Raw genomic sequence first — 25,393 nt, 5'->3', positions numbered from 1 at the left:
AATAAATTTTAATAATTAATTAAAAAAATATCATAAAAGAAAAAGGGCCATTGAAAAATAAAATTCAATCACTTAATTAATGGTCCTTAAATTTAGGGTAAATTACATTAATGGTCCTTAAATTTTAGTAATTATTTTATTTCAATCACTTAATTTTAATTTATTAAAATAAAATATTTCAATTTTAAAGTTATTTCAGAAAAAAATTCCTTTAACTTTCAATAGCAAATTTTCAGGTTGATTTTTCTTTTTTTTAATTAACACTAAATTAGTATTTAACTAAAATAAATCTATTGTTTATTATTTTTTTATTTTATGTATAAAAGCTAAAATAATGAAAAATATCATATACTAATAAAATATTATTTTAAAATTATTTATTTATTATTATTAATTTTCCAAATTATTACAAATTAAATTTTAATGAATAATAAATAATATATATATATATATAATTAATAATTTTATCAATAAATTTAATTAAAATAAAATAATTTTATTGGTAACAATTATTAATTAATTTAATTATAAAATTAAGAAAAAAATAATAAAAGAGCAATTTTTTTTACTTTAGAAACTTATTATTGAAATTCAAAAAATTTCTTTTTAAATAAAATTAAAATTAAAAAATTTTACTTTAACAAATTAATTAAAATAAAATAATCTAACAAGTAAAGAGATGACTGGTGTAATTTACCTAAACAGCGTGTCATCTTATTATTGTTAACAATAGCCCACATTTATATTTCGAGCTGTATAAAAAAATTTTGTTTTACAGCAAAGTATAGTTCCTAATTAGTTTGTTTTTTAAAATAATTTAAAATATTCAATTTATAAAATAATTCTTTGATAATAAAAAAATATATAATATAATTTAATAAAATAATGTAAGGCTAATGGACGACAAGTGGAGCATTTAATTAATAATAGCACAAAAGCACCGAAAAATGATCACCATAGCCGACCTCAAGAAAAGGGTCTGTGTCTTCCTTGCAAAACAATCACTCATTATTGTGAATAGAAACAATTTTGTGGATCCCATTTGATAACATACTTTATAGTTTTAAAATGGTTGGCAATGGCAAATCTTAACTGAGAGATTAGAATTCTAAAGTAAATTTGCACAGGAGATAACATAGTAAACTAATGTCTTGTAGAGTTGGCAAAAAAATATTCCCAATTAATTTGGTATCAAAATTTAGGGTCTGCTCATTGTTATTGAAGTTATTGTTGAGAAAATTATATTTTAAAATATATTAATGATATTACAATTTTATATTTTAACTCTCAAACCACAATGTCAAATAGTCATGATATTGTTGTTTATGGCAGGAAGTAAAATTCATTGCAGCTACTTCCCAGAAGTCCATGATAAATGAGAAAAATCTGGCTCTATAGTCAAAGACAGGCTTGCCATGGAATAGAAAAGCTTCTTAATCATTGCCAACCAGAGAGGCAACTGCTTGACAAAATGAATGGTCGGAACTAAGAAATGATTAGGTCACTTGCCAAGTTATAAATGAAGATAAAGATAACAGACAATATAGATGCCACCCTTTCTATATTTTATAATGATAAACTATTCAATATTGAAGGGTGCTTGCTTTTTCAATTGCAAGATGATATCCCGATGTGCATGCTTCCACCAAAATCCCAACACAACATATCTTTTAATTCATTTCTAAAATATATTCAAAGAGGCAGTTATGGGCAGAGTCCAATGATAGTTGCACACATGTTGAATCTGAAAGATCCAGGTTTATTACCACTTCCCTTTACATATGTAACAAAAAAAAAGGCATTTTCAAAGATAAACCGTTAATAATGAATTTGGAAAATATTTACAAGAGCCAGTAAAATTTGACTATGCACTAATTAAATAAGTAAAAAATCTCTACAACCAGTGAAAAATATGGAATTTTTCCCTCACATTAAGGGAAAACAAGGGCAATATACACAAAAATGCCCTCTTCAATCTGATAATTAAAATTCACTTTTGTATGAGCTCCATATATCGTAGTCATCATCATCTTCATCATACTTCAGAGGGTCTCCACCCTGATCTTCAACTGTTGCATCCTTATCCCGTTAATCAGATTTTGCCACTTCTTCCTGCCAGCACAGTGCAAATGGATTAGTAAATGTTATTTTTTACTCTTTTTATAAAGCAGGAAAATTCAAATATAGCATATATGAATCCTAGTCCCTAGTGGCTGCATCTCTCCTCTCCTTGGCGGCACCCACCGGTTTCAAATTAGACTGCCAATAGCAGTAAATGATGTATAGATTTAATCAAAGAAGGTTGTTACCTTCAAAAGCTAATCACTACGGCCATATCCAGGCATTGCATTTGAACTATCCTAAGCTTCTAAATCAAGTTTTGTTACTTGCTTGTCTGGCTTAAATTAGTATAAAAGGTTAATATAATAATATTAAGGTTCTATATTTTCACAGTATATCATTACTAACAACAATAAGCTGTGACCTTATTTGAGTTATGTAGAATTTCTGTGACCTTATTTGAGTTATGTAGAATTTTATCAAGAAAATGCAGAAGTCAGTGAGACAGTTGAAAAGATTCAATTAAATATTGCCATATAATTGACATGTGCGCAAACATTTTAATGTAGAAACTACATAATCATGGACATGAGGATACAGTCAGAGGCCATGAATGTACAGTAATCAATCAAATACCACATCAATACTTCAAAAGTTAGAGCATATTAAAAGATTAAGACCAAAACTTAAGAAGACTAGATCTTTTGGAACAGTTAATACAATTTCTTCTGACATTTTTCCCAAGTGATTTGAATACTCCATGTAAACGCATAGACTGGTGGATATATAATTTTTCTCCAGAAATATAATAGTAAATAGCATATATATCATCCCTTAGGAATGTAGGGGAAGGAACAAGATGTTTACATTAGTTTCAGGATTCAACTCAGCCTCCTCATCTGTCAAACTGACTGAGTTGCCTCTGTTAGACTCCTGCTCTGCCAGGGCAGCAACTTGTTGCAGCTGCTCAATCACTTTTTCAAAATATGAATGATCTGCAACAGAAAATCAGGTCACAACACCATAACTTTCAACATGCCACATTTCACAACAATCAACTTGATTGTAACTTAAATTTTCCAATAACTTGCTTTAAAACAAAGTCCAACATAAGCCACAAACATTAGTGCACTTTATGTTCCCAACTTTTGCTATATGTGTGGATGCACTGATGAGACTGAGTTTACCCAGTTAGTGCATACTGAAAAGGACAACACTTTCAGGAAATCTAATTCCAATATCAAATCATATCAATAAAGTTAGAAACATTAGTTTGAGATGCACTAGAAAATATGACACAAGGCCCATGGCGTGTCAACAACCACCATTGATGACAAAGCCAAAAACCTCTCTAGAGAAAGAAACCCCATTCCAGAATTTTACTTCTACTTCTCACTTCACTAAACCTCCACTAATGCAGGAAAATAAGGCATAAAGAACTACATGTACATTTATCCAAACTAAAGCTGAATGTGTTCATCTTTGAAGAATACAGAAATAATTATGTTCAACTAAACTTTGATAATAAATTAGAAAGGGTAAGAATAAGAATGGTTTTACCTTTAGCACGACTGCTCAGAGCTTCAGAGAGCCTTAATGGATGTTGACGCTCCTCCTTCTTAAACTTCAACTTGATTTGATGACGCGTTCGTCCAGGGAATAGTTGTTGTATCATTGATAGATCAGTCCCAAATTGCCAAATTCCCTAAAAAAAACGATGCATATTTCAATTCAATTCTTAAACATGCGTAATGGATTATATGAAGAGGAAAAAATATACACAGATCAGTAACTCTTCAACTTCAACCCCTAAATATGCCAATTTCCTTTATTATCTAAGACATAAAATAGATAAAGCATTTTGTGAAATAATTTTTTTATCTGATCTCTTCGATGATAATAATAATAATAATAATAATAATAATAATAATAATAAAGGATCCATATAGCTGACCTCAACTAATTTGAAATTAAGGCTTAGTTGTTGTTGTTGTTGACCTGTTCCATAATCTATAATTTAGAAATTCTTAGGAAAAAGGAAAAACAATATTCAAAATTTATATCTTTCCTCCTACAGTCTTTCTCAAATGCTTCAATTTTAACTCAACAGCAAGGTTTCTATTTCCCAGTAAATCTCTGCATTTTGTATTTAACCAAATTATGTGTGATACAAAGAAAGGATTCAAGGCCCACCGTAACTGTAAGTCATACCAAACAGTAAAGACACAAATTCAGTTCAATCAACTTTGCCACAAGTAGACATGGAAAATGCAATTCCTCAAATAAATTAAAAAGCATTGGCATTTAAATTTGTATAATGAAAGTTGCTTAGCAACAGGTAGTTAATCTCGAGTTAGTGATGCAGCCAAGGAATTCAAGAAAATTCATAGTCAAATACTCAAGAAGCTTAGGATTATAATTCAGTTTTAATATAGAGTTTATAGGGAAAATTATAGAATACTTTCTAGTTCTTTTAGAGTTTTAGTTAAGTGTCTATTTAAATATATTTCATATTCACTGGAAAGAACTAGATTTCTATTGGAGTCTTTATTTAGAGTCCTTGTTGGTTAAGGATTAATTTTTGAAATTACTTAAAAGTCGAGGTTTACTTTTAGGGTCCAAAACCTTCAGGATTAATGATTCTTTTCCAAGTTCATAAATACCTATGCTTGTAATGTTGTTTCAAAGTTTTGATTGATACAAATTCTTGCAATTACGCTTCGAGCAGTGTGATGCAATTCAACCATAGGCGTGATGCATAAGGAACCATGGGTGTGATGCTTAAGTAAGTTTATTAAGCCTAAAAATTTTATTTTACTGTTCATAGCCCACGCGTCTTCTCTTCTTGTTTAAATTTGCTTTTCAATTCAATCCTTTCACAAACCTTAATTCTCCAAAATTCCTGCTCTCTTTAGCCTTCACAAATCCTCAAATTTCAACACTAATTCTAAGACCTGCAGGCTGTCCTGCATCAGTTAGATCTAAATGTTTGAAGGTGACAGCTACTAAATAGAATGGTGTTAAATAAACAAAATTATTAGAAGCAATTTGATTATCATATATCTTCAGAATAACAAAAGGACAGAAAATTACTGAGATAGTCTTTCAATATCCGGAACAAAACAAAGCCTTTACCAAACTGGTCACATCTATCCATAGTCATGTACTGTGTCTCTTCAGAGCTGCAGTTATTAACAATCAATAACATGTATCCGACTCTAGAAACGGGTACATATCCTTTTCCTTTCTCCTACCACACAGTACCTTGTTTTAATTGAGACATTATCAATATGGAGAATTAGAAAATTATCTAAAATCCCCAAAATAATTAGAACCGCAAGTTGTGAAAATTTTCCATTTAACTGGAGAAAGAAAAAAGGTATAGACACAAATGAACCCAGTCACTTGACCAATGTAGGAGCCCACCAACATCTCCCTTGCACCACACCTGTACTTGTATATGCATCTATGGATGGACAGCCCCCACCACTTGTTTTGCTATTATATATCATAGCACAAAATATAACTTGCCTATAGTATATAAATATAATAAATGAAATGCAGAATTAGAGCCACAGATACCTCATAAAACAACTCTGTCTCTGGTTTTGACCATCTAGCAGTTGGTGTTTTATCCATGAAAGAATGGTAATTAAATAAGGAATTTGATTGATTTTCGGCGCAGCCTCCATCTTGCTCTGACGTAATGGTATCCTCTTTATTATGAGAATCTTCCCCAAAGGACAGAATTGTTAGCGCTGCATGGCAACCAAAATATAAATTGATTGTACATATATACCAGAGGAATGACAGCTAATAAGGGCCATTCAGAAGCAAGCAAGTGCTACCTTATTCTAAACTAAAGGCTCATTTGTAGGGTGGACCAGTTTGATTAGATTCTCCCAAAATGCTTTTGCCTTATTTTTGTTATTTTTCATTTCTTTTTAACCTTCTGCTGCTGGACCATGGCTTTGAGAAAGCTTCAAAATGAAGCTTTCCCAAGAACATGGTTGGGAGGAACCATGGGGCAGAAAATTGCAGGTGCCAAAAGCAGACCACCCACTGTCCCAAACACGACTTAACTAGATGGAAGAAATTTATGAACATTACCGGCAACAAAGGCATATACTTTTACAGATAACAGTTTCGTCTGATGCACTGAATTCTTCAAATTCCACAGATCAACTTCCATAAAAACTAAATTAGTTTACTGGTGATTTGTGAAAAAATAAATAAATAAATAAAACCAACCTAACCTGTATATTTCCCATCCACACGTACAATTACACAGAAAACAGGCATTTCTTTGGTGGAACACTTTTCTGTCCACATAAGTCATAAGATGACAAAAGTGCACAATCCATGGGGAAATATATAAGAAAAAAGAAGGCAATTTATTTTCCTTTCCTCTTTTAATCAAATCCAAAATTCTGAACTAAAAACTAGAGTTCAACTAAAAGAATCATGCTTTATCATTTATTAGGTACATCTTTTTATTTTAGTTTTCATCACTTTATCAACAGTAATTTTGTGCCTGAAGTTGATGTTGAGATATATAAGCTAATATCTCAACACTGCATTCATATATCGTAGAAGGGGTTTTCCTCCTTTTACTTCTTTTGTTGGTGAATGGGACAAGAACTGAAAGATACTGACACTTGCAAAACATGAATCTGTATTGAGATCTGAAAGCTCTATAAGGCCTTCCTCCAGTTCCACTAGCTATCTAGATTCTAGAAGCAGTTCATAAATTATTGAGTAATAAAAGATAGATATACATCATTATTAATATATCATGTTAACTGTGCATAAAGCCAAAGAAACTGTGGCTTTCATTTATACCCAGATTGGTGCATGTATATATGTTAATTCACATGCAGCAATTGCTCAAGAACATAAAAGTCAGCTATATATGCCTCTTGCTATTAAATTCATACCTTTTATTGGTTGAGGCATTCTTTGAAGCTTGTGCCTCTTTAATCAGCAAGAAAGAAGAAATGAAGGTCAAGCAGAAATGGCCAGTGTGTAGCATTCCGCAAACATAAAATGAATAATGCTATACAAAATGTTATTATAAACCAAACCACAGCAACTACATTAAAAATATCATCACAAGAGCTAGTAAACAGAGTGCATACAGCTAACTTCTCCTTGTACCCTGCAAGCAAAATAATATCTTTGAGAGGCATCTTCTGGAAATCAATTTCATCCTCTGGTATGCTAAGCAAATCTTTTACTGCATAAAAGAATGAAATTTAAGTAACATGAAGATAAAAATACATAATATTTCAAGTTAACTGATGTATAGCATTGAATCTACATCTGTTTTTCTGACGAGTGGAATGAGAAAACTTCTTGTGTGACTGTTGATTTGACTGTTCTGGTGCACCATTGTCCCTCTTACATCTACTAACAGGTTTCTTTTCCTGTTCAGCCGAAGGTTTTTTTGACTTTTTTGAAGCTCTTTTATTGCTAGATGCATTTTCCACTCTATCTTCATCCACTCCATAGTCATAATCAATGTGTCCTTCATCTGCAATAGAATTACTAGGAGATTCAGGAGGGAAGCCATCAGTATCATGAGCTTCATCCTCCAGCCCATCAACAAGTTGTGGAGCAGCAATCCGCTTCCTCAGCTGCCTTGCCGATTTGCCACTTTCATTCATCTCACCAACTAAAGAATATTGTTTGGAATTCTGAGCAAGATTTGATACTGAAGCAGACTTTCTTTTCCTATCCTTAGAACTCTGAGAAGAAACCATAATGAAGTTAGGACCAGATCAACACAGCTCAGAACATTTTGTTTACTTCAAAAACTACCTCTTTTACAGGCACTCCAGGTACATCTTCTTGGTGCAAAATATTTACGTCACCAGAGCAAGAAGCTTCAGCAAGGTTTATTTGTTCTTCATTCATTGGAAACTCAGACGTAGTAGGATCTGTGGGAATAAAATTGCTAAAGCTCATGGATGAATTATCAAGAACATCCTCTGATGGGAAGGTAGGAATTGTGCCCTCATCAATGTACACAGTTTCAGAGGGATCAATTTGAGCATTTGATAGAGGCACAATAGACTCCACTGCATCTGGAAGGATGCTAGTACTAGGTTTCTCTTGGCCATTTTGTAACACGGTTTTTGGCTGGATTTTTCTGGTACAGCATTCTAAAGTCAACAAAGACTGAGCAGAAAGCGCAAAAAACAAAAAGAGGAAAAAAGAAGAAGAAGAAGAAGAAGAAGAAGAAGAAGAATGTATCAATAATGCAGGCAGCAGCTAGTTTTGAACATACCCAATGCAATGGCAGACGGAGGCAAAATGCCTGGACTTTCCAAGTTCGGGAAGGATCCTGGTTCCTGAAACTAACCAAATGATGACCCAATCAAACTAAATGCTGTCAAACAAGAACTGGAATTAATAGATGTACAGATCCTTACGTCTGACTTCAGCTTTCCATTATCAGTCTGAACAGCAGGTTCATTACAAGTTACAGGATTTTGAGTTGCCTCACTGCCTGCACTGAGTAGTGAAGAACTAACAGAAATTAAAGCTGGAAATCTAGAATGTTCTTCTGTTCCCTCCTCATTTGAAGCAGGAAGTGGAGTTTCCAGAGAAAAAAATGTTTCACCATCATTATGCAAGACTCAAATGAAATGGTTAAAGATGTTATAGGAACTTTTCACAACTCACCTGTACTTCTTGGGGACTGGGTAACAAAATCAAGAATATATTCCAACCCTGAAAATATGTCTGCACTCTGAAAAATAGGATTTGTCAAAATATTATGAAAAACACAAGCATAAGAAACAGAAGCACAATTTTCTTACTTCTCCAGTTGATTTTCCCAACCCAGAATGTGAATCTCTGTCAATAACACGTGAATGCAGAGCATCAGAGGCAACTAAATGGGAAGAATTCGCTAATCCTGAACTTCTTTCAACATTGAATAATAGAACTCCGGAATTTGTGCAGTCATCATTTCTCAACGCCTCTTTGCTTTCCATGCTCTCCAAGGTAGTTAAAGATGAATAAACTGAATCCATCAATCTACAATCTCCAACATCAATAAATTTAGCAGACTGCAGGTTATCTGAGACCGTGGAAACTACACTAGCATGCCCTCCCACTGTAGCACCAGAAACAGAAAAAGCATTTAACTCAGATGTTCCCTTCCTAGGCCAGGCCTTTCCCCTTGGTTGAAATTTGCCACCAGCCCTCACTGCAACAGAAATTAATATTGACAACTACTCTCCTTGAATATGAAGGCTGTTAAAAAAACAGAAGCTGGTAAGTTACCATTGCTTATAGCAGGAGGGAGAAGAATATCAGTGTTACGGAAAGCCAATCACTATGTTATGGAAAGTCAATCACCATATTATTTCTCTGTATGTTATGTATTCTGTCTTCCTATTTAGGATTTCTTATTTAGGATTTCTTCCTAATTAGTAGAACACAATTATAGGAATCAATTGTATATATATACCCATGTACAGATTAATTGAAATCAATGAGAATCATCTCTTTCTACATGGTAGCAGAGCAGGTCATCAATCTAGGGTGACTATTTGTTCTCACTACCCAGCTCAGGAGAGACCTTGGCCGCCGACCGGCCGTTTCAACCCCCTCATTCCACCACTGTGTGCTGTTGCCTGATCCAGTATACCATTAAAGGACTTCTGAGGTTTGGCTCTCAGATCCTATTTCGGTATTTGCTTGATTTTGGGTTATTTTGTTGCTATAAGCACTTTGGATTAGCGTTTCGGTTAGTTTTCTTTGTCTCAACAAATGGCAGACAATAAGAATGTTATTTCTGATGAGATTCCGGTGATGACTAAGATCACGGAACACAAACTTAATAGTTCGAATTACCTGGAGCGGAGTAAGACTGTTAGGGTCTATTTGCGTAGCATTGATAAGGATGATCACCTTACTAAAGATCCACCCACTGATGATACACGACAAACTTGGCTAAGGGAGGATGCTCGGTTGTTTTTGCAGCTTCGGAACTCGATTCATAGTGAGGTAATTAGTTTAATTAATCACTGTGAATTTGTTAAGGAATTGATGGATTACTTAGATTTTCTGTATTTTGGTAAAGGAAATATCTCCCGTATTTATGATGTTTGTAAGTCATTCTATCGTGCTGAGAAAGAGGATAAGTCTCTCACGGCTTATTTTATGGATTTTGAACGGGTATATGAGGAACTTAATGTATTGTTGCCTTTTAGTCCTGATGTGAAAGTTCAGCAGGCCCAACGGGAACAACTGGCTGTTATGAGTTTTCTTGCAGGCCTTCCCTCAGAATATGAGACTGCTAAATCTCAGATTCTCTCCAGTTCTGAGATTTCCTCTTTGTATGAAACGTTCACACGAGTCCTTCGTACAGAGAGTACTCAATCTTCATAGCCTGCCAGTAGTGCTCTTATTAGCCTTAATCCAAATGGACAACAGGGTAATAGAAGAGGAAGTAGAGGAGGAATTACAGGCAATGTATAATCAGAATGGAGAGGCTAGTTCTAATCAGGACTCAAGAGGAGTCATTTGTTATTATTGCCATGAGCCTGGCCATACAAAATATAATTGTCCGTAACTTCAGAGGAAAAATCAGCGATCACAGATGGCAAATATGGCAGCAGAGAATTCTACAGTATCGTCCTCTGAGAAAACTATTTTGGCATCTGCAGAGGATTTTGCACAATTTTCCCAGTATTAGGCATCTCTAAAGCCTACCAGTTCCCCTGTCACTGCGATCGCTGAGTCAGGTAAATCCACTACATGCCTTGTGTCTTCTTCATCCAAATGAGTTATTGATTCTGGTGCGACAGATCACATGACAGGTAATTCTAGTCTTCTATTTGCTTTTCAGTCTAATCTCACTTCCTCTACTGTTACTTTAGCTGATGGTTCTACTTCTTGTGTCATGGGTTCTGGAACTGCAAACCCGACTTCGTCAATTTCTTTGTCTTCTGTTTTGTGTCTACCAAAATTCTCTTTTAATCTACTTTCTGTTAGTAAACTTACTCGTACCTTAAATTGTTCTGTTTCCTTTTTTCCTGACCAGTGTTTGTTTCAGGATCTTACGACGAAGCAGATTATTGGTAGAGAACGCGAGTCAGGTGGTCTCTACATTCTGGAAAATCATGTACCGCGGTCGCTTGTTTGCTCCAGTACCTTAACACCTCTTGAAGCTCATTGTAGATTGGGTCATCCTTCTTTGTCTACCATGAAGAAGCTGTGTCCTCAATTTCAGTCTTTATCAGTACTAGAATGTGAGTCGTGTCAGTTTGCAAAATATCATCGTTTGCCTTCTGTGTCTAGAGTCAATAAACGGGCTTCATCCCCTTTTGAGTTAGTTCATTCTGATGTTTGGGGTCCTTGTTCTGTTACATCTAAAACTGGATTTCGTTATTTTGTTACTTTTGTTGATGATTACTCTCGTGTTACCTGGTTATATTTAATGAAGAATCGTTCTGAGTTATTTTATATCTTTTGTGCCTTTTGTAATGAAATCAAAACTCAATTTAATATTTCTGTGCGCATATTAAGAAGTGACAATGCCAAAGAATACTTTTCAGCACAATTTCAGCCTTATATGACACAAAATGGCATTCTTCATCAGTCTTCCTTTGTGGATACCCCATCCCAAAATGGCGTGGCCGAAAGAAAAAATCGTCATCTTCTTGAGGTAACTCGTGCTCTTCTTTTTCAAATGAAAGTACCTAAACACTTTTGGGCGGATGCAGTTTCTACGACATGTTTTTTGATCAATCGTATGCCGTCTTCTGTCCTTAATGGGGATATTCCTTATACTACTTTGTTTCCTACAAAATCTTTGTTCCCTATTGAACCCCGTATTTTTTATTGTACCTGTTTTGTGCGTGATGTTCGTCCACAGGTTGCTAAATTGGATCCAAAATCTCTCAAATGTGTCTTCCTTGGGTACTCCCGGCTCCAAAAAGGATACCGTTGTTTCTCTCCTACTCTTAATCGTTATCTTGTTTCTGCAGATGTCACATTTTTTGAGTCCACTCCATTTTTTCCTCCATCTGTGTATGAGAGTCAGGGGGAGGAGGATGATCTCTTAATACATCTTGTCAACCAATGTCTAGTCCTCTCCCACACTGTTCTTCCGTCTCTAGACCTACTCGACCTCCGTTGTTCATGTTTATTCCAGAGATTGGAGATTCCCGACTCGGATCCTCCACCAGCCTACTTCGTTGGGAGATCCTGCACTCATCATCGACCATGATTCTGATCTAGACTTACCCATTGCTCTTCGTAAAGGTAAACGTTCATGTACTTACCCTATCTCTTCTTTTGTTTCTTATAATCAATTGTCTTCTTGTTCTCGGTGTTTTGTTACTTCTTTAGACTCTGTTCCTATCCCTAATCATTGATGAGGCAATCGTCTCATCCTGGGTGTGATGCTATGAAAGAGGAAATGGAGGCTTTAGATGCTAATGGTACATGGGAACTATTGCCTTTACTCTGGTAAGAAAGCTATTGGTTGCAAATGGGTATTTCTGATGAGGTAAATCCTGATGGTTCTGTGGCTAGGTTAAAAGCACGCCTTGTAGCAAAATGATATGCTCAGACATATGGGGTTGATTACTCTGATACTTTTTCTCCTGTAGCTAAACTTACTTCTATTAGCTTGTTTATCTCTTTAGCAGCTACATATGATTGGCCCCTGCATCAATTGGATATCAAGAATGCTTTCCTTCATGGTGATCTTCAGGAGTAGGTGTATATGGAGCAACTACCTGGGTTTGTTGCTCAGGGGAGTTGGATAAAGTTTGTAGGCTTCGGAAGTCTCTTTATGGCTTGAAACAAAGTCCTAGGGCATGGTTTGGGAGATTCAGTGAAGCAGTACAGGAATTTGGTATGCAAAAGAGTAAGTGTGATCACTCAGTATTTTATAGGCAATCTGAGGCTGATCTAATTCTCTTGGTAGTCTATGTGGATGACATTGTCATCACTGGGAGTGACTCTGCAGGTATTTCATCTTTTAAAACCTTCCTCCAAACTCATTTCAGACCAAAGACTTGGGATTGTTAAAGTATTTCTTGGGTATCGAAGTTATGAGAAGTAAGAAGGGTATTTTCTTATCTCAAAGAAAATATGTCCTCGATCTATTGACAGAGACAGGAAAATTAGGTGCTAAGCCTTATAGCGCACCAATGACTCCAACTTTACAATCAAGTTGCGAGGATAGTGAGTTGTTTGAAGATCCAGAGAGATACAGGAGATTAGTAGGAAAATTGAACTACCTTACAGTCACTCGTCCTGATATTGCTTATGCCGTTAGTGTGGTAAGTCAGTTTATGTCTTCCCCAACTGTTGCTCATTGGGAAGCCTTGGAACAAATCTTGTGTTATTTGAAGGGCGCTCCAGGAAGAGGTTTGCTATATGGTAATCATGGGCATTTGAATGTTAAATGTTTTTCAGATCTTGGCCGATTTGGATCTAAGGTTGACAGGAGGTCAACTACTGGATATTGCGTTTTTATTGGAGGAAATTTGGTGTCTTGGAGAAGCAAGAAGCAGAGTGTAGTTTCTCGATCTAGTGCTGAATCCGAATACAGAGCCATGGCACAATCAGTATGTGAGGTAATGTGGATACTTCAATTACTAGATGAGACAGGTTTTAAGACCTCCCTGCCTGAGAAATTGTGGTGTGATAATCAAGCTGCTCTTCATATTGCTTCTAATCCGGTGTTTCATGAGCGAACTAAACATATTGAGATTGATTGTCACTTTATTCGTGAAAAGATTCAACAACAGATCATCTTAATAGGACACATCAAAACTGGAGAGCAGTTAGGAGATATTTTCACAAAAGCTCTGAATGGAGCTAGGATTGACTACATTTGTAACAAGTTGGGCATGATTAACATCTATGCTCCAACTTTGAGGGGGAGTGTTATGGAAAGTCAATCACTATGTTATGGAAAGTCAATCACTGTATTCCTATTTAGGATTTCTTATTTAGGATTTCTTCCTAATTAGTAAAACACAATTATAGGAATCAATTGTATATATATACGCATGTACAGATTAATTGAAATCAATGAGAATCATCTCTTTCTACAATCAGCAAAAGGGTCCAAATCAAGCCCTATCGAATTGACCTATAATCAACATAATTCCCTCCTAAATACACCCCATAAATCTTCTAAATGCAATATGAAACGAAATAGCTGCAGATTCTCCAAAGCTAGAAGGCTTTTGACCACAGTTGTCAGAATTTACCTCTGCAAGCTGAGCATCTTTAGAGCTCATATCCTCTTTGGGCACGAGTTCTTTTGATGAGGAGTTGACTAATTCCATGTTTCTGTTGTCATTAGGAAATAAGACTTCATTTTCTTTCAATGGCTCTTTACTCTCATTATCCAGGTGAGGTAAGGATAGACCGACTCCACAGTTTTATCCATGACAACAACAGAATGTACAGATTGTATTGTATGAGAGTCAACTAAGGCAATTGTAGTCAAGGACAAAGATATTAGTACCCTAGATCTATTACCTGTAACATCTACAGAATGAAGAGATTCTGTTGTATCAAAGCCAGTGGGGACTATTGCAATGAATTGGTCTGTTATGGAAAGTCAATCACTATGTTATGGAAAGTCAATCACAATATTATTTCTCTGTATATTTTGTATTCTGTATTCCTATTTAGGATTTCTTATTTAGGATTTCTTCCTAATTAGTAGAACACAATTATAGGAATCAATTGTATATATATACCCATGTACAGATTAATTGAAATCAATGAGAATCATCTCTTTCTACATGGTATCAGAGTAGGTCATCAATCTAGGGTGACTATTTGTTCTCACTACCCAGCTCAGGAGAGACCTTGGCCGCCGACCAGCCGTTTCAACCCCGATCAACATCGCCGGCGTCGTCTCAACCCCCTCATTCCACCATTGTGTGCTGTTGCCTGATCCAATATAACCATTAAAGGACTTCTGAGGTTTGGCTCTCAGATCCTATTTCGATATTTGCTTGATTTGTGATTTTGGGTTATTTTGCTGCTATAAGCACTTTAGATTAGCGTTTTGGTTAGTTTTTTTTGTCTCAACAAATGGCAGACAATAAGAATGTTATTTCTGATGTGATTCCGGTGATGACTAAGATCACGGAACACAAACTTAATAGTTCGAATTACCTGGAGTGGAGTAAGACTGTTAGGGTTTATTTGCGTAGCATTGATAAGGATGATCACCTTACTAAAGATCCACCCACTGATGACACACGACAAACTTGGCTAAGGGAGGATGCTCGGTTGTTTTTGCAGCTTCGGAACTCGATTCATAGTGAGTTAATTAGTTTAATTAATCACTGTGAATTTGTTAAGGAATTGATGGATTACTTAGATTTTTTGTATTCTGGTAAAGGGAATATCTCTCGTATTTATGATGTTTGTAAGGCATTCTACCCTGCTGAGAAAGATGATAAGTCTCTCATGGCTTATTTTATGGATTTTAAACGGGTATATGAGGAACTTAATGTATTGTTGCCTTTTAGTCCTGATGTGAAAGTTCAAAGAGCCCAACGGAGCAACTAGTCATTATGAGTTTTCTTGCGTGCCTTCCTTCGTAGTATGAGATCGCTAAATCTCGATTCTCTCCGCCTCGAGATTTCCTCTTTGCATGAAACGTTGACACGGGTCCTTCAGTGCAGAGTACTCAATCTTCACACCGCCAAGAGTGCTCTTATTAGCCGTAATCCAAATGGACAACAGGTAATAGAAGAGGAAGTAGAGGAGGAATTACAGCAAATGTATAATCAGCGTAATGGAGAGGCTAGTTCTAATCAGGACTCAAGAGGAGTCATTTGTTATTATTGCCATGAGCCTGGCCATACAAAATATAATTGTCCGCAACTTCAGAGAAAAAATCAGCGATCACAGATGGCAAATATGGCAGCAGAGAATTCTACAGTATCTTCCTCTGAGAAAACTATTTTGGTATCTGCAGAGGATTTTGCACAATTTTCCCAGTATCAGGCATCTCTAAAGCCTATCGGGCCTCTCACATCGCGATCGCTAAGTCGTAAATCCACTACATGCCTTGTTTCTTCTTCATCCAAATGTGTTATTGATTCTGGTGCGACATATCACATGACAGGTTATTCTAGTCTTCTATCCGCTTCACCTAATCTCACTTCCTCATCATACTTTAGCCGATGGTTCTACTTCTTGTGTCATGGGTTCTGAATCAGAACCCGACTTCACAATTTCTTTGTCTTCTGTTTTGTGTCTACCAAAATTCTCTTTGAATCTACTTTCTGTTAGTAAACTTACTCGCACCTTAAATTGTTCTCGCTTCCTTTTTCCGACCGGTGTTTGTTTCAGATCTTACGACGGCGTATTATTGGTAGAGGACGCAAGTCGTGGTCTCTACATTCGAAAATCATGTACCGCGGTCGCTTGTTTGCTCCAGTACCTTAACACCTCTTGAAGCTCATTGTAAATTGGGTCATCCTTCTTTGTCTACCATGAAGAAGCTGTGTCTTCAATTTCAGTCTTTATCAGTATTAGAATGTGAGTCGTGTCAGTTTGCAAAACATCATCGTTTTCCTTCTGTGTCTAGAGTCAATAAACGGGCTTCATCTCCTTTTGAGTTAGTTCATTCTGATGTTTGGGGTCCTTGTTCTGTTACATCTAAAACTGGATTTCGTTATTTTGTTACTTTTGTTGATGATTACTCTCGTGTTACCTGGTTATATTTAATGAAGAATCGTTCTGAGTTGTTTTCTATTTTTTGTGCCTTTTGTAATGAAATCAAAACTCAATTTAATATTTCTGTGCGCATATTAAGAAGTGACAATGCAAAAGAATACTTTTCAGCACAATTTCAGCCTTATATGACACAAAATGACATTCTTCATCAGTCTTCTTGTGTGGATACCCCATCCCAAAATGGCGTGGCCGAAAGAAAAAATCGTCATCTTCTGGAGGTAACTCGTGCTCTTCTTTTTCAGATGAAAGTACCTAAACACTTTTGGGCGGATGCAGTTTCTACGGCATGTTTTTTGATCAATCGTATGCCGTCTTCTGTCCTTAATGGGGATATTCCTTATACTACTTTGTTTTCTACAAAATCTTTGTTCCCTATTGAACTCCGTATTTTTTGTTGTACCTTTTTTGTGCGTGATGTTCGTCCACAGGTTACTAAATTGGATCCAAAATCTCTCAAATGTGTCTTCCTTGGGTACTCCCGGCTCCAAAAAGGATACCGTTGTTTCTCTCCTACTCTTAATCGTTATCTTATTTCTGCAGATGTCATATTTTTTGAGTCCACTCCATTTTTTCCTCCATCATCTGTGTATGAGAGTCAGGGGGAGGAGGATGATCTCTTAATATATACTGTCCAACCAATGTCTAGTCCTCTTCCACAGCCTGTTCCTTCTGTCTCTAGACCTACTCGACCTCCCGTTGTTCATGTTTATTCCAGGAGATTGGAGATTCCTGACTCATCCTCCACCACTACTTCGCGTTGGGAGATCCTGCACTTCATCGATCGTGATTCTGATCTAGACTTACCCATTGCTCTTCGTAAAGGTAAACGTTCATGTACTTACCCTATCTCTTCTTTTGTTTCTTATAATCAATTGTCTTCTTGTTCTCGGTGTTTTGTTACTTCTTTAGACTCTGTTCCTATCCCTAATGCTGTTGATGAGGCACTGTCTCATCCTGACTGATGTGATGCTATGAAAGAGGAAATGGAAGCTTTAGATGCTAATGGTACATGGGAACTATTGCCTTTGCCCACTGGTAAGAAAGTTATTGGTTGCAAATGGGTATATGCAGTAAAGGTAAATCCTGATGGTTCTGTGGCTAGGTTAAAAGCACGCCTTGTAGCAAAAGGATATGCTCAGACATATGGGGTTGATTACGCTGATACTTTTTCTCCTGTAGCTAAACTTACTTCTATTCGCTTGTTTATCTCTTTAGCAGCTACATATGATTGGCCCCTGCATCGATTGGATATCAAGAATGCTTTCCTTCATGGTGATCTTCAGGAGGAGGTGTATATGGAGCAACCACCTGAGTTTGTTGCTCAGGGGGAGTTGGGTAAAGTTTGTAGGCTTCGGAAGTCTCTTTATGGCTTGAAACAAAGTCCCAGGGCATGGTTTGGGAGATTCAGTGAAGCAGTACAGGAATTTGGTATGCAAAAGAGTAAGTGTGATCACTCAGTATTTTATAGACAATCTGAGGCTGGTCTAATTCTCTTGGTAGTCTATGTGGATGACATTGTCATCACTGGGAGTGACTCTGCAGGTATTTCATCTCTTAAAACCTTCCTCCAAACTCAGTTTCAGACCAAAGACTTGGGATTGTTAAAGTATTTCTTAGGTATCGAAGTTATGAGAAGTAAGAAGGGTATTTTCTTGTCTCAAATAAAATATGTCCTCGATCTATTGACAGAGATAGGAAAATTAGGTGCTAAGCCTTGTAGCGCACCAATAACTCCAACTTTACAATTGTTAGCAGGGGATAGTGAATTGTTTGAAGATCCAGAGAGATACAGGAGATTGGTAGGAAAATTGAACTACCTTACAGTCACTCGTCCTGACATTGCTTATGCCGTTAGTGCGGTAAGTCAATTTATGTCTTCCCCAACTGTTGCTCATTGGAAAGCCTTAGAACAAATCTTGTGTTATCTGAAGAGCGCTCCAGGAAGAGGTTTGCTATATGGTAATCATGAGCATTTGAATGTTGAATGTTTTTCAGATGCCGACTGGGCTGGATCTAAGGTTGACAGGAGGTCAACTACTGGATATTGCGTTTTTATTGGAGGAAATTTGGTGTCTTGGAGAAGCAAGAAGCAGAGTGTAGTTTCTTGATCTAGTGCTGAATCCGAATACAGAGCCATGGCTCAATCAATATGTGAGGTAATGTGGATACTTCAATTACTAGATGAGACAGGTTTTAAGACCTCCTTGCCTGCGAAATTGTGGTGTGATAATCAAGCTGCTCTTCATATTGCTTCATGAGCGGACCAAACATATTGAGATTGATTGTCACTTTATTCGTGAAAAGATTCAACAATAGATCATCTCAACAGGACACATCAAAACTGGAGAGCAGTTAGGAGATATTTTCACAAAAGCTCTGAATGGAGCTAGGATTGACTACATTTGTAACAAGTTGGGCATGATTAACATCTATGCTCCAACTTGAGGGGGAGTGTTATGGAAAGTCAATCACTATGTTATGGAAAGTCAATCACTATATTATTTCTCTGTATATTTTGTATTCTGTATTCCTATTTAGGATTTCTTATTTAGGATTTCTTTCTAATTAGTAGAACACAATTATAGGAATCAATTGTATATATATACCCATGTACAGATTAATTGAAATCAATGAGAATCATCTCTTTCTACATGGTCATTTGAATCATCAGGAAGTTTCAAATTTATTGAGGCAAAAGTTTCTTTTGTAATTTTGTGTAAAAACCATTATTATCACTATATCTCATTAAGCAAGGGTGGAATTTCGTATGCATCATGCATGATGACAGTAGTACACACAACAACTTACCTTTACTTAGAGTAGTATTAGGAAAAATGACAGCAAAAGGGTCCAAATCAAGCCCCAAGGGATCTGCCTAAAATGAATAGAATTTCAGTATACTAATCAAACTCATCAATTATTCATCTACACTAGAATGGTACAAGGAGAGGTAAAATATAAACGTTTACCTCTCTTATCAAGAGGTTAGAATCTCCATTCTTGTTGCTATTAGTCACCACAAATTCTGAAGGCAGAGCATCTGGAGAAGCTAGATCCTCTCTTCTTTCAACAGTTTGGGTTGAAGATTTCACTGGTTCACATTTCAGGTTATTGTCATTGTCTTCCAAGTGTTCTTCACTCCCAGGTAATCCTGATGATGAAACCAAAGAACCACCTCTATCATCCACAGGATGAACAGACTGAACAGGTTTTGTTGTGTCAAAGGTAGTTGGGAATGATGAAACAGATTTTTCCCTGGCATTGCTTGGAAGCACAGAAGGAAATGATGTGGATGTTACCTTCCTTGCTTGTGATTTAGCCCTTGGTTGAAACTTCCCACCAGCCCTAGCAGCTGAAAAATTTAATGTCAATGCAAGTCAAATAGAGCAATAATGCAATGATTTCCAGGGCATCACTTACCATGGGCAACGGCTGGTTCAGGAAGCATATCGTCAAAAGGGTCACAGAAACCTTGAAATAAACAAACCTATGCCATCACTTCAGAAATTTTAATTTTCTCGTGAGTTCCCTTTCTAAACTCACTCTTTATCTCTCTACTCCCATTATCAAATCAAGAATAATGAAGTCTTTTCTTTGTAGGGGAGGCCAACATAGTCCATCGAACAAAGATACCAACCAGGACAGTATAAAACAGTGGCAATGTGGCGACTTTGTGGTCCGTTTTTAAAACTTTTCAGGTTTATAGTTATCTTGGGAAAAATTTAGATAAACCACGCAAAGAAATCACCACATACGATTTACTAAACTAACAATGAAGTCCAAATTCAAACGAAAAGATGAAATTATAGCAAAAACTGAGAAAACCAAGAGACTTAAGAAGATTACAAAAAGGAAAAGGGAGAAAAAAAAATAAATCTAACCTTTTCTGATGTTGCCTGTAATGGCCTTTATCGTTTTCTCAGCTACAGAAACCTCCCTCCTTCCTCCAATATGACCGTGATTTATTTTTTTACTCTTTATTTTTTATTTTAATTATATTTTTGGTAAAAAGTTAAAAAAATTAAGACTTATAAGTTTTAACTTTAAAAAAATATATTTTTTAAAATTAATATTTAATTTTAACAAATTATAAATATTAATAAAATAAAAGGTTAATATTTTTATTATTTTTAAAATATATTATATATTTTTAATATAATTTTATATATTAATAGGTAATTAAGATTATAATAAATATATTATAATTATTATATTATATATACATTATAATTATGGATAATATAGAATCAATTACTATTATCTTTCATTCATATAGTTTTTCTTAATAATTTTGATTATAATTAAATATAAAATTACCTTATAATTCTTAATTATAATTTTTTTTAAACATAATTATAAGTGTTTTAATACATTAAATAATATGATTATTAATACATGTATTTTATAAATAAAAATTAAATAATTAAGAATAGTTAAAATATATATAATATGATCACAAATACTAACAACTTACTTTAATTTCTAAAAAGAGAAAAATATATCTTTACAATAATTATATAAAATTATTTCAATAATCAAAATTAGATCAAACAAAATCAAAATACAAACTGAAATTGGATCGTATGGAACCAAAATTAAAGTAATGAAAATCAAAACATTAAAAAATTGAACAAAAACTATACCAAAATTTTAATTTGATTTTGATTTATGAACAACCCTGAATTAAAATGTTGGAATTAGTGACTTGAATTTATGGGGTAGATGAAACGTTTGTTTCTATAATAGTGGCATTTGATCAAATTTTTTGAAACAGATTAAATTAGCTTATAAGTTATAAAATTAAATTTATCTATTTATTTATAATATTTTTTAAATTTATAAATTAATTTACTAAATATTTTACTATATTATTCTCATTTAATTTTTAAAATTTTATTATAAATTTTAGTTAATATTTTTTTAATTATTTTAATAATAAATATATTTATAAATTATTTTTATCAAGCATATTAATTATTTATCAGTCACTTATAAATATTTTATTATAACTATTTAAAATTTTAAATATTTATAAACTTAAATTAATAAATATTTATAAGCTAATTTTTATAAATTAAACTAAATACACTCTTAACTTTCATTAACTTCAGCTAAAAGAATTAGCTTTCTTTGGCCAACTCTTATGTAATACACAGAAATTTTTCACCATTCCCTCTGTAGTCCTTCCATTACGCATAAAGAGACTGCATTTTCCCTGTCTTTCTCTCTATAAAATCCTCTCTCTCGAGAAAATATATGGTAATATTGTGATTTCGTGTAGGATGAATATATGGTATGACAAGCCGATGAATATTTAATACATTAAAAAATATAGTTATTTTCTAAAACAAAGCAGATTGGAAGTTTTATTTTTAGGGTTCACTGTAATACACATGTCTCATATTTATTGGCTTGTTATTCCATGCAGAATTACCTACGTAGAATCACCGATTTAGCATGGAATTTTTCCTCTCACAACGATATTTTTTCATGGCTCTAACCTATTAAACTTTTTTTTTTTTCCAAATTTAGCAAATTCAATTTCTTTTTTCATTTCTTTGCTATAAACCCCGATTTTCTTTATTTTTTTATTCTGCATAAATTATTTGTCACAACACAAAAATTGAAATTATACTATTTTGGATTTGTTTGAAAAAAATATTAGAGGAAAAAAAATAACAATATGATTTTTCTTAAAGAACTATATTTATTTGATCTAATTACCTTTGAAATAAATAGTAAATAATGCAAGGAAAAATTAAAATAAAATTTTTTAATTGATTAATTAAATTGAAACAACAAAAAAATTGAGTTTACAAATAAGGAAAAGTTTTATCCAGACTCAATTTTTTATAAAATTAAAAATATATTAAAAAATATTTTTTATGTGAGAATTATTAATTTTGTGTGTAAACTTATAGTTTTAAATTGAATCAGTACAAGAGTCACTAAGCCAGCAAAGCCCATAATAAAATGATGAATAGAGACCCTATGTGGCATAAAATAAGGCTTTTGCAAAACTTATATTTTAAAATAGGGATAGCCACGAGTAGAATACTCAAAAAAATTATCTTATCTGAATTCATTCTAAATTTAATTAAAATTTATTTTTAATTATTTGAATTCGTCCCAAACCCAATTATTATTATTCAGTACCCAAATCTGTTTAATTTTATATATTTTAATTAATAATCTATATAAAAATTATTTTTATTAATAATTTATATTTTAAAAATTTAATAATTTCATAAAATATTTCAATTTTATTTTATATGAAATAAAATATGCAAAAATTTATAAATATTATTATAAAAAATATATATTTTATATTTAATTAAATATTTATATAAATAAGATTAGATAACGGATACCCAACATATAAAATTCAAACCCAATCCAAATCCGTCACAGGTATTAAATTTCAAATCCAAACTTGTCCCAAGCCCAATTATATATTATCCAAATACATCCTATTAAAGTTTGATTGGATTGGATACTCATGAAAATTTGATTCGTTGCCATCTCTATTATAAAACCCAAAACTAAAGCCTAAAAGCAGGTCTTAGTCTTCCAAAATCTATCCATCCATCTGCTCTAGTAGAGGTTTTTTTTTTTTTTCTTTTTTCTTTTAATAGTTATCATATGGACATATTTCCTTTTAATATTGTCAACCCAAACCCGTCACAGTATTAAATTTTAAACCCAAACTTACCCCAAGCCCGATTATATATTACCCAAATACGTCATATTAAAGTTTAATCAGATCGGGTACCTACGAAAATCTGACTCGTTGCCATCTCTATTATAAAACTCAAAACTAAAGCCTAAAAGCAGGTTTTGGTCTTCCAAAATCTATCCATCCATATGCCCTAGTAGAGTTATTTTTTTTTTTTTTTTCTAATCGTTATCATATGGACATATTTCCTTTTAATATTGTCATGCAACACTTATTAGATAAAAAATTATTATGCTGTAATTATTATTTTTATGTTAGATATTTAATTCTCTTTTTATATTCCTTTTAAATATTATTATTATTTTTACCTCAATTTTTATGATTAAATAATTGAAAATATTAGATATATTAAATTAATGTTTCTTAATTGTTAAAATTTTATAAATTTCCTATTTAATTTTTAAAATTTTTAATATTTCATTTTATTATAAAATTTTAATAATTATATATTTAAAATTAATAACATGATTTAAAATCTATTTTTTATCTATATAAAACAAGCATATCTTTATTTAGTGTTGCCATGTAAGCAAACTTTTTATTGGTCCAAGTGGCACTTAGCATATAAAAATTATCATGCTTTATAATTATAATAATTGTCTATATTAAGTATGTAACTCTCTTTTTATTTTCTTTTAAATATGAAGTATCTTTATTATTACTATCTCAATTTTTATGATTAAATGATTATTTTATTTAATTAATAATTATTAAATTTAAAAGTCTCATAATTAAATTTATTAAATTTTTTTAATTTACCAATAACGATAATAATATTATTGTTTTTTAATGCCCATGCATCTCATAATATGCACATATTTTTATCATAGATATTTTTTTTATAGTATATGCATAGGAACAATCAAAGTTATAAAAAAATAAAAACTGGTTTGATCAGAATTTCTTTCTTATATTTTTTAATTTTTTTAATGTATTTTTTTTTTCAAATTAAAACATTTAATAAGTTTCAAATATAATTAATTATCGGGTTTTGATTATGAAATCAACGTCTGGTTTTGATTATAAATCTATTATATGCATTTGTATGATAACAAGAATTATTTTTTCCCAAAAAAAAAGAAAGAAAAGAAAATGGCAATGGAATGAAAGGTAAAAATAATTAGGATTCTAATTATCGCAGGTTTGAGCTTCCAGGTTGCTGCTTATGTTTAAAGTTTGCTTTACGTCATGAATTCTCTGATTAGGCGATTTAGCCCGCCGCGTTGTCCCCAACATTGCGTTTCAGTTTGCGGTGATCTCCCTTCTAATGATCAATGGTCGAACATGAGCGATGGCGTTTGTCCCTCCCGAGTCTTTTTCGGGTTTTGGACTTGGATATACCAGCCTCAACTAGGGCTTTTACTGATGAGTTGGACTGTAATATAGGTCTGTGTCGTTAAAATCATGAGTTTAATTGATGGGTCCAAGTTCATTAAAGCCTGTCTTGAGAATTCATTTATACTGAACTTTAAGCCCTTTGATAAAGAAGATGGATCCATCTGCCTCTCGATAAAAAAAAAAAATAAAAATAATTTTATCTATGCACTTTCCATTCTTTTGGTGGATCAATATTTACCTTATATAGACAATTGTAATTTTTTTTTAATTTTTTAAACATTAAAAACATGATTATTTATATTAATTACTGCTCTATTGGCTATGTGGTTGTAGAAGGAAAATTCTTATTTAAATTTAATTCATTGTAAATACGTGAATCTCAAAATTCATTTATTATAATATATAACGTATTTTGAGTTTATAAAAATTAAATTCATAGTATTTATGATCAATCAATGAGTTGTTCAGGACATTAACTAGTCCTACAAGATTACAGCAAGTATTCATATCAAT

At 33.5% G+C, this 25,393-nt stretch overlaps 1 protein-coding gene and 1 long non-coding RNA gene across 9 annotated transcripts; one reads left to right on the top strand and one right to left on the bottom strand.

The window, feature by feature from the left end:
* Positions 1-1,854: 1,854 nt before the first annotated feature.
* On the bottom strand, positions 1,855-20,672 carry LOC110652485 (uncharacterized). 8 transcript variants are annotated; one of them, XM_058141282.1, is made up of 15 exons: positions 20,227-20,671; positions 19,776-20,158; positions 19,615-19,681; positions 8,886-9,277; positions 8,749-8,815; positions 8,496-8,629; positions 8,351-8,420; positions 7,882-8,225; positions 7,382-7,808; positions 7,200-7,297; positions 6,999-7,035; positions 5,644-5,819; positions 3,622-3,766; positions 2,929-3,056; positions 1,855-2,112 (listed from the first exon to the last, which is right to left on the bottom strand). In XM_058141282.1, the coding sequence occupies exons 1-15, from the start codon at positions 20,252-20,254 to the stop codon at positions 2,089-2,091; spliced, it is 2,520 nt and encodes an 839-aa protein (XP_057997265.1). In that variant the 5' UTR covers positions 20,255-20,671; the 3' UTR covers positions 1,855-2,088. The 8 variants fall into 8 exon arrangements, 6 of the variants coding, with proteins under 6 accessions (XP_057997265.1, XP_057997266.1, XP_057997268.1 ...); XM_058141283.1 differs by having other exon boundaries at positions 8,351-8,414; XM_058141285.1 differs by having other exon boundaries at positions 8,351-8,414; positions 8,496-8,572.
* LOC131176292 (uncharacterized) lies at positions 10,574-11,536 on the top strand. Its single transcript, XR_009146415.1, has 2 exons — positions 10,574-10,820; positions 11,132-11,536. It is a non-coding gene; the product is annotated as an uncharacterized LOC131176292 (long non-coding RNA).
* Positions 20,673-25,393: the final 4,721 nt, after the last annotated feature.

This window comes from Hevea brasiliensis, unplaced genomic scaffold (assembly GCF_030052815.1).
Source record: "Hevea brasiliensis isolate MT/VB/25A 57/8 unplaced genomic scaffold, ASM3005281v1 Scaf1, whole genome shotgun sequence".
Lineage (NCBI taxonomy): Eukaryota > Viridiplantae > Streptophyta > Magnoliopsida > Malpighiales > Euphorbiaceae > Hevea > Hevea brasiliensis.
Note: the sequence above shows the minus strand (reverse complement) of the source record. Positions and strands in the feature narration are given on the sequence as shown.